At 36.8% G+C, this 10,685-nt stretch overlaps 1 protein-coding gene across 1 annotated transcript in view; it reads left to right on the top strand.

The window, feature by feature from the left end:
* Window positions 1-231: 231 nt before the first annotated feature.
* The window catches only part of afmid (arylformamidase), a 10,599-nt gene continuing 145 nt past the window's right edge, over window positions 232-10,685 (top strand). The window contains exons 1-12 of the mRNA XM_052101702.1: window positions 232-501; window positions 1,280-1,370; window positions 1,736-1,840; window positions 2,891-2,939; window positions 4,366-4,451; window positions 4,563-4,635; window positions 6,535-6,632; window positions 6,718-6,796; window positions 8,797-8,926; window positions 9,087-9,191; window positions 9,280-9,342; window positions 10,122-10,685. The exon at window positions 10,122-10,685 is cut by the window's right edge and continues 145 nt beyond it. Coding sequence (XP_051957662.1) covers window positions 466-501; window positions 1,280-1,370; window positions 1,736-1,840; window positions 2,891-2,939; window positions 4,366-4,451; window positions 4,563-4,635; window positions 6,535-6,632; window positions 6,718-6,796; window positions 8,797-8,926; window positions 9,087-9,191; window positions 9,280-9,309 — 882 coding nt within the window. The 5' untranslated portion in view covers window positions 232-465 and the 3' untranslated portion in view covers window positions 9,310-9,342; window positions 10,122-10,685. The remainder of the gene's footprint in view (window positions 502-1,279; window positions 1,371-1,735; window positions 1,841-2,890; window positions 2,940-4,365; window positions 4,452-4,562; window positions 4,636-6,534; window positions 6,633-6,717; window positions 6,797-8,796; window positions 8,927-9,086; window positions 9,192-9,279; window positions 9,343-10,121) is intronic.

Raw genomic sequence — 10,685 nt, 5'->3', positions numbered from 1 at the left:
TCAGCACAACCATTCCAAAATGATATAACAGCAGGTCTGGACGCAGCGCCGATTTGTCATTTTATCGCAGCTACAACATCGCGTCACTCAAAGAACCAATCAGGCGCAAGCATGTGCGCAGCTGCAGTAGCCCATAGATCTATAATAGACAATACCGCTTCTTCGATCGGCCTCCGTGCATCCGACATGTTTATAAATCAGCACTGACGTCACAGGGGGCGTTCATGAAGTGTCATAAGTACAGTAGGCGGGAATGTGAAGTGCGCAATATTGCATGAAATTGGTAATAATTGAGTGTTTTGCTGTCCCCAATTTTATGATGCGACCATGTTCAAGTTAATGAAATGTATATTGTTAAAGAACGACGCGATGGGCATTACACACTCGACGTCCACACTGTGACACATAATCATTGACTTTGTGTCAACACATCTGCTGTTTCAAAGGTCTTTCTGAACAGACACGATGAACAAGACCTACCGGACGCCAATGAACAAAGATGTGAGTGTTTTATATATCAAATGCACAATAATACTGCAGTGATTGCTGAATTTTCCCGTTAACAATGACATTTAAAGGAGAAATATGTAAATACCAGTTCAGATTTTCACTTTAGTTAATGCTTATATATATATATATATATACTTATAAAACATTGCATGTTACATCAAAAACATCAGCAAAGTCATACTTCTAGCATACGACACAGTGCAATATTTATGTTTGGACTTACTTCGCAGTATATACTGCTTACTGTTTATAGCATGTGAAAGAGTGTGCGAAGAGAAGCATTTCAAGTAGGCAATATTATTGTCACGTGACCTCACTAAGTTTCATGTTTTATTCAGCGAGTGACGACTGGTTGTCGTCACATAAATAAATGTAATTATTACATGTGTAATAATGTGTCCAAATGTCTTAACTTTAGGCAGTCTTGTCAAATAATGTGATGTTAAGTACGTATAGTGTGGTAGAGAAGTATGGTAGTATGCTGCTCGCGCCCAGGCCTCAGTTTGTTCCTGGGAGGCAGCAGTTGTCGTAACCCCGCCCCCATCCTGATCCTAACATATGGCGCCTGTTAGTCTGAGTATCCTGCAAGGAACAACCAGAGGCACCTTTCTCCCACAGCGCAGTGAGTGGAGAGTGTTGCCAGCAGAGGGCGCTGTGAGTGTGTGTGTGTCAAAGCGAGTGTGTGTATAAATGTCTGTCCAGCTAATAACACACACACACACACACACACACACACACACACTCTCTCTCTCTCGGGTGTTTTGGACAGGAGTTGGAGCGGCAGTACTCACCAAGCCGCTGGTCGCACAGGATGTCTGCTGATGACGTCATCAAAGCCCATGTGGCAGCGTTAAAATCAGGTGAGTCTGTGAGATTTTACTGTGCGTCTGTTTACTTCAGTGTGTTTGTGTCCCTCTCACTTGTTCATCTCATTTTACTGCATTTCCTGCCTGAGCTCGGTGCAGTTCACCTGATCTTCCTCTAATATACCGTTATAGACGCTTATAACACAGGAAGCAGTTTATAAACAAGCTCGATGCATTTGACCTACATCTTCTGTGCATGAGTCATAACCATTTGTTGTTGAGTTGACATGCACTTTTTTGTTATTCTCTCTCATTTGTGGCACTCCCTTTATAAAAACTGCTTATCCATACATTATGTGTGTTCAGAATGGAATACAACAGTATATTATACTGCTCATTATACGGTCTGTGTTGTGTAGGTACGGAGAAGGCGCGTGCCGTCACTCAGACTTTGCTTGATGTTCCATACGGTGATGGTGACGGTGAGAAACTGGACGTTTATGTCCCCAGCAGCTCTTCTCCAGGTGTGGTTCATTTAAATGCTTATAAATACAGAATAATGTCACACGTTTCCTCTTCACGCCATATGAATCACAGCTCTCTCCTCCCTTGAGGATGAACATTTCTGATGATGTTTTATTCGTCTTCTTTATGAATGTAAGATTATTTGTCATCTGTCCTATAATTTAGGGGGTGTTTTTCTTGTAGATGCTCATTGAGAAGTACATTATGGGTCTCGTGTAGACACTTAAAGGGACAGTTCACCCAAAAATTAAAGTTCTCATCATTTATACACCTTCATGCCATCCCAGATGTCTTTGACTTTCTTTCCTCTGCAGAGCACAAATTAAGACTAATGGTGACCAGAACTTTGAAGCTCCAAAAAGCACATAAAGGCAGCATAAAAGTAATCCATAAGACTCCAGTGGTTTAATCCATGTCTTCAGAAGTGATATGAGAGGTCTGAGTGAGAAACAGATCAATATTTAAGTCCTTTTTCTTTTACTATAAATGATCCTCCCTGCCCAGTAGGTGGCGATATGCAGAAAGAATGTGAATCACCAAAAAAAGAAGAAAGTGAAAGTGGAGATTTGTAGTCAAATAAGGACTTAAATATAGATCTGTTTCTCACCCACACCTCTCATATCACTTCTGAAGACATGGATTACACCACTGGAGTCATATGGATTACTTTTATGCTGCCTTTATGTGTTTTTTGGAGCTTCAAAGTTCTGGTCACCATTAGTCTTAATTTGTGTCCAGCAGAAGAAAGAAAGTCAAACACATCTGGGATGGCATGAGGGTGAGGAAATGATGAGAGAACTTGAAACTATCTGTTAAGACGGATGCTTTTGATGTTAAAGCTGCTGTGTGTTCATGTTTTGAATGATAAAATACTTTCTTCTGTCCCATTTTTATATGCAGAGTCTACTATAAATAAAATATTAGTTGTTTGATTTCCCTGAAAAGTGTAAACATGTTCTCTGTGATGCAACATTTGACCACACACCAGTACAATGACACAATGACATTATCACCTGTTAATGACAGATTGTTGATTTAATATCTGACAGATCTCCCACTGGTGATTTACCTGCATGGAGGATACTGGCAGTTTCTCAGGTACCTCTGATACTTTTACTTACTATTATATATATATATATATATATATACAGAGGTGTAGTGGTAAAAAAAGAGGTGGGTAAACTATAAATTCTGGTGGACCACGACGTGGTCACCCGGTAAGGTGGGCCACTGCCTACCGGTGTATGTGTATCCTGATGACATCGCTATAGGCTATCATTTGATGGTACTACCAAGGGTATCACTGGTTGTTCCTCATCATAGGTCACACAATCACTATTCATACTATTAATCTAAGTTCTTGTTAAAGAGACCCAAGAAGGAATAATATGGTTGAAATCTATAAAGTTTACTAAATGACAAAACAGAGAGTACAAAAATATTTAAGAGAGATAGAGAGGGAGGCTTATATCCAGGGCTTCCAATGCAATGCACTGTACATAATGATTAGGGATTTGGGATTATTTTCATAGTCCATTAATCTGTTGAATATTTTCTCGATTAATCAATTAGTTGTTTGGTCTATAATATGTCAGAACAATGTGGATCAGTGTTTCCTAAAGGCCCAGGAGGATGATGTCCTCAAATGTCTCGTTTTGTCCACAACTCAAAGATATTCAGTTTACTGTCACAGAGGAGAGAAGACACTAGAACATATTCACATTTAACAAGCTGGAATCAAAGAAGTTTTGCCCGCCACAATATCAACGCTGACCGCCACACATTGATTTTCGATTTATTTTTATTTTTTACTAAGCCTATTTAAAATCGTATTTGATTGCAGAGAGCCGTAGCGCATTCACGCAGCACTAGGCTACCTCTGCCGCTCTCTCTCTCTCACCTGTACCTCTCGCTCTCTCTCTCTCTCTCACCTGTACCTCTCGCCGCCTCTCTCTCTCACCTACGCTCTCTCCGTCATGGAACACCGCTGTATAAATCTGTCCAACACAGCACTGTCAGTTATTACTTATTAGCCAGCATGCAAGGAGCCTAGCTAATAAGGAGAGCTAAGTTATTGTTAGAATACAGCTGGATTGTTGAGGTCAGCACGCTGTATATAGCTGGTAGGAGTCAATATCGGTGCACGCGCATGGGCATGGCAAACACTGGCAGCAGCGCATTATGAAAGACTTCGTCTTAGGTTTAACAACCTATGAAACTAATAATGAACAATATGAAACTAAAACGACATAAGCTTAATTTAAAATAGCTTAGGAACTATTTAGAGGTGGATAAACGCAATTTAGAGGTGGATAAACCCACTTTGGAGGTGGGTAAACGCTCTTTCCGAATTTTGGGAGGTGCGTAAACGGCGTTTATGTGCGTTTAGCCTCCACTACATCCCTGTATATATATATTCATGTCCTTATGTGATTTACAGAGTAGTTTTAGCTGTTGTGTAAATAAAATACAATAATTGAGTCTTTAAAGTGTTTTGTAACTACACACATGTTTTGACTCACAGTAAGGACGAGTCTGGATTCCTGGCCGTCCCATTGGTGCAGAAAGGTGTGGTGGTGGTCGCCGTGGGTTACAGTATTGCCCCCAAAGGTATGGATACCTGTGAGGGTTTGAACAGAGAATAAAATGTGTTTCTGATTTAGAGAGACTGAATTTTCTGGTTTCTATAGTAACACGTAGTTTATTGACATGTTGCTTTAGGAAATATGGATTTGATGGTGTCGCAGGTGCGGAGAAGCGTGGTGTCTGTTATTCAACAGTATTCACACATCAGGTCAGTGCGTCCATATGAACTCTTCAGTAATCACTGGTGCACATCAAACACATTCATATACGGGCGTTACTTTGGGCACTTTCATGTCCCAGGGTGGATTTTTATTAAAAACAATTAAAGATTTAAACAGTTTTTTTAATAAGTCTTGGAAACTTTTGATCAAGTCTTCATCATTTATTTTTGGTACTTTTCAACTATGTTTTATATTTATTTATATATATATATTTTACTGATTAAGTCTTCAGACCCAGACTATGAAAATGCATACATCAGGCCTAATTTCCTGTTTCAGTGGCATACTCAAAATTAAAAGCTTATAACTTGACAAAAAAAGGAGGGTCAAGTGTTTGTTATCGTTGTAAAGAAAACTTTTCTATTTTTTTAGTGATATAGATTATGATCAATTCTGAGCCTCTCAGCATAAGAAACTGCTGAAAAATCACAAAACTATTTTGCCAAAAATTAACTTCAACCTTTTTTCTTATTTTTCTAATTTGATACTATATATCTCTGGGTGCTTTTGTTTCCAATCATGTTTAGTGTTGATACGACAAAGCAATCACAAGTTACAACATTACAAATATAATTGATCATAGTGTCCAAAAACATCTCCAAACAAATAAAAGATAATAATTGTACATAAGAACTAATTACACATGCAAACACAACAATGACTAAAGGTTTGCATAGCATGCACACATGATTTTACTCATGAGATTTCACAGAATGAGTTTCATTCTGTGTCATTTGAGTCATCATTGAGTCTGTGTCGTGTATTTGGCGCCATCTCCTGCTGGTCATATGTAACATTGTGCTTCATGTGGATTATCTAATGATCTATACATCTGATTATCTTGTGTGTGGACTCGATTCAAAGATAATCACCTCCTCTAAATATATCTGATATTTTATGTTCTATTAATTTTTCATGAAGTTATAAGCGAAAATGCAGCGTATACGCTGCAACACTAACATAATTGTCAAACACATATTTAGCTGTTACTCACTATATTTTTGTCGTTGAGTAAAACAAATAGGCTGGTTGTATTTTACTCTTTGAGAGATTTCCAACAACATATGACACATGAATATTTGATCAGTTTGATGTTTTTACTAATTACAATAATATGAATAGTACAAAATATTTAATAAATGATCAAAGCACTTCTGATTAATCTGCAGATTTCAAAGCACTTGTTCAGTTTTGGTCATAATGTCTACATGCATTATAATGTAGAGCTTATAATCTTTCAGACAATACTTATATTCACCACAGCAAACAATATAAAGGTTTGTTTTTTTCAAAAGTGAGTTCACATGAGAACCAAGCGGAGAGTGAAGATCACGCTTGAGATGAAATATGAGACAAAAAGAAAAATCAAGAGAAATATCATTTTTTTATTGCAGTTATTTCCAAAATATGATTTAATTGTATGTAGGTCACATAAAATTATAGCTATGACAAAATAAATCTCTTGTTATGCATGAACATACACTCTTCGACATTATTATATAAAGTACATTATTATTATTATTATTATTATTATTATTTATATAATTTTTTGATGAGACTAAAAATGCACTAAGTTGAAGAAACACGTGTATTTTATGCAATATAACACAATATATTCATATTATTCTATATTATGTACCAAATATTGTTTTTAGAGTTAAAAGCAGACTTAAAAACGAGTGTCTGATTTCCCAAACTAACGACATTCTGAGTGAATACGACCAAGAATTACTAAGATGCAACTGATTTAATATTGTTTAAATAATATAACATATAATGCATATATAATGTATAATATTGCAATGTTAATAGTTGCACTCATGCCTAAATCTGAGTGTTATGTGTTTATTCTGAGGTCACTGATGTAAGCGTCTCTCTCTCTGCAGTGGTCTTTACCTGTGCGGTCACTCGGCAGGTGCACACCTGGCTGCTATGGTCCTGTCCACTGATTGGTCTCAGTACGACATTTCCCCCCAGATTAAAGGTGTTTAGATGTGTGTTTAAGCCTGTCACTGCAGATGTGTTTCAGCACTCTTTATCTTCATCTCCTTCTCGTTCTCTCTCGTCAGGTGCGTTTCTGGTTAGTGGCATTTACGACCTGCAGCCGATTCTCTCCACCTATGTGAACGAGCCCCTGAAGATGACCGAGTGAGTGTCTCATTTTACAAGAGCTGAAGAGTTTACTGTGATTCATGTCATGGGGTCTTTATTGCTTGTAGATCATAAATAGTTTGATTACTTTGGTAATGTTTTTGTACAGTTATATAAATGTGCATTTATGCATTTTGCAGATGCTTTTATCCAAAGTGTTGTTGGGAATCAAACCTGTGACCTTACTGGTGCTAGCAGCATGCTGTATATATTTAAGATTTGATTTTATATCTTCGAGACCCTTTGCTAAATACACACATGTATCTGGACATTTACACCGCAGTGCACTATTGAGAAGAGCACCAGTTTAATGCTTTACATTAGATGATCATTCAGAGCTGGTCTCATCCTCAGACTGAACAATTATTATTATAGTTTATATGGCAACACTATTAATGCTAAAACAGATCCATGTGCGGCTTTGTTGTTGATTGCAGCACAATATTTATTCATCAAGTTGTCATTTCATTATTGCAATAATTCCAACGTGAACGCATAACATTCACATTAGCACATTTAATTTAAAAAGTGCTCTCAAGTGGATATGGTGGATTTTTATAATTGAAAATTAGTGGCGCACCGATCAGGCCGATATGATCTCTGATTTATTTATTTTTTAACACTCAAGATCTGCCAAAACCGATTTTTTTTTAATTATTTTGTTTTCTTAAAGTGCCTTTGCCACACTTTTGCAAAAAAGTTCAATTTGTTAACATTATTTACCAGCATTACTGTAGTTAACATGAACTTAATGTTAGTTACAACATATACTAATACATCTTTAAAATCAAAAGTTGAATTAGTTGTCATTAATGCACTATGAACTAACAATGAACAATTGTATTTTTATTAACTTTAACATTATAATTAATAAAGACTGTAAAAATATATTGTTCATTGTTTGTTAATGATACCTAATGCATTAATTAATGTTAAAGAAATGACATTAATTGTGAACTACTAACATATATCCGTACTGAAAACAGTTCAAACGATATCAAAAGGTCATTCAGTAAAACCCACGAGAGCATCACACACAGCAGAGAGACTTTCAAGAATAAGAAAAGTATATCCATTACAAGCTGTAAAACTGCTCCAGTATATCTGTGATTTGTTTACAGTCTTTCACTCATTATTAATCCAGTGCATGAAGACGTGGTGTCGTTACTGAAGGTTAAACGGTTACATCTGTTATTAGTGGCATTGTGAGCAACATTAATGTGATTTAAATGGGGATCCTCACAGAATAACGCTGAGATGAGAGTCTGATGAGGTATTGAGAGCGTTGCATGTTTGATTGACAGCACGAGTGAGTATAGTGAAGTGCTCGTGATCGCTCCACACCGTCTGATTGTCACGACTCGCGTTACATCACATGCTCTCAGATTTATATCCGCATGTTTATTAATGATCTTTTTGCAGTGAGTTCTGAATCTTACAGTATGTTTATAGTTCAGTGATATCTTATACAGTGGCATTTACCTGCATTTGTGTATAAATTAATATAATAAATAAGTATTCATTAGTTAACACAATCTGTTTTAACTAATAACACACAAACTATTGTCCTGTTCTTGTATATGTTGAATTCATCATTGAAACATTCACAGTGTAGTTTGGGAAAATGTATGTGAACCCATTTATTAAATCCAAGGGTTCACTTACTTTTTCCACAGCACTGTGAATGTTAAATGGGATGTTCAATAAAGACATGAAAGATTATAATTGTGTGTTGTTATCTTAAGCACATTGTGTTTGTCAATACTTGTGACTTTAATGTAAATAAGATCACATTTAATGACCAATTCATGCAGAAAACCAGCTGATTCCAAAGGGTTCACATACTTTTTCTTGAAACTGTATGTCAAAATATCAAGGAATATTGTGTTCCTCATGTCATGACTGCTTTAAGAATTGTGTTTTGAGTAAAAATGAACAGTAATATTTTGGGTAATAGATAATTAGATTCTGTAGTGATGTATGACGTGTTGTTTCAGGGACGTGGCGTTACGGAACAGCCCCAGTCGCCTGCTGTCACAGCTCTCGTCCTCTTCCTGTCACATCGTGATCGCTGTAGCTCAGAACGACTCGCCGGAGTTCCGCAAACAGTCCCAGGAATATTTCAAAGTACGCCGGAAACGACATCACAGGAGAGATGAAACGTTCACACACACGACCAAAACCATGTTTAAAATCCTGTCATCATTTACTCACACTCATGTTGTTCCAAACCCAAATGCACAAAAAGCGATATCAGTTATAACAGTTGTTGATGTTTTTATTGTAGGATTTGGAATCCGCCGGACTCAAAGTCTCTTATGAGGACGTCCCAGACACAGATCACTTCAGCATCATAGAGCAACTCGTAGATGAGAAGTATCACCTCACTAAGGTTCCCTGCTCATGTGATTTATGAAACATTACAGATGACATCAAGACTGTTATATGTGTTACTTATCTGCATTTCTCATGTTTTAAAGCTCCTGCTAAAGATGATGGGGAGAAGCTGATGATCCCACAATGCACTGCTCTGTCACAGATCTGTGAGTTGATGGTGTTTTTGGTTAAACTGTGTATGTAATGTTTTCAAATGACACGCATCCAAATGTGATTATTGAAACGATTGAAACGTTAAAGTTACAAATGAATGTAGCAGTTATTTAATAGATGATGTTTGAAATGACGCTGTCAAACCGTTCAATTGTCTTAAAAGTTACAAGAACATTGTTGCAGAAGAGTGTGTTCTGTGTTGCATTGAATTGACTGCTGGGAAAAGAAACATTTCAAACCGCTTGAGGAGGTTTTTGCTTGTCGGGCTGGTCTGATTGGATGGTTTTAAGTCACTGAACGTACATTTACATTCATTTGTCAGAATATGTTGTTAGTGTATTATTAATGTGCATTGAACCGACTGAAGTTGAATAAAATGTTCAGTTGTTGATTTGTGTTGTTGTAGTTGTGTTTGTTACACCAGCAGCACATTTCAATGGAGATATTGTCACAACAGCGGTCCGTGGGGTTTCTACACATACTTATTATTGTTTTATAACGGACATCTTTTCTCGTAATAACAAGATTGTCATAAAAATGAGATCTTCTGTCGTTTTAGGCAGATGTTTTGAGCATGTCACAAATGAACTTAGACTATGTGTCACACTTCACCTGTGCTTCCAGTTTAAATCAGTCCTGCACGTAAGATTGGAACATTTGTCAAGTCAGCATGGATTTGGGGATTTTCTCCAGAATCGGCCGGTTTTATATTTACATTTATGCATTTGGCAGACGCTTTTATCCAAAGTGACTTACAGTGCACTTATTACAGGGACAATCCCCCCGGAGCAACCTGGAGTTAAGTGTCTTACTCAAGGACACAATGGTGGTGACTGTGGGGATCAAACCAGCAACCTTCTGATTACCAGTTATGTGCTTTAGCCCACTACACCACCACCACTCACAGGAGGAACATGCTGGACCATGTTGGTGTAAACTGCCGGCCAAGATGTTTTGGAGTGTTTGCAAAAAGGACGAGAATATAATATTTGTTTTATTAAAAACATATGATGGTGTAAAATCGTAAAAGAAGCTATTTTAATGACAATTAGAAAATAATGCAAAATTTAATCGTCCACTTATCAAACATGATTGCATGATAAATATATTGATCATTTATCAATCGTGCACTTACATCATTTATGCTCTAAATAACAAATATATCAATATAAATGCAATCCAATGATTGTCAGACATTCAAACAAATAAAACTAGAGGTGTTGTTATGACAATCATAAAATATTGTGTGTTGGTTGACCTTTTATTTGCTACTTATTAAAGTGTGCAATGAATAACATGTTTTAATTCAGAACTGTTAAAGGTATATTATTCATCC

Source organism: Xyrauchen texanus, chromosome 32 (assembly GCF_025860055.1).
Source record: "Xyrauchen texanus isolate HMW12.3.18 chromosome 32, RBS_HiC_50CHRs, whole genome shotgun sequence".
Taxonomy (NCBI): Eukaryota; Metazoa; Chordata; class Actinopteri; order Cypriniformes; family Catostomidae; genus Xyrauchen; species Xyrauchen texanus.
This window is presented reverse-complemented; position numbering and strand designations above follow the sequence as displayed.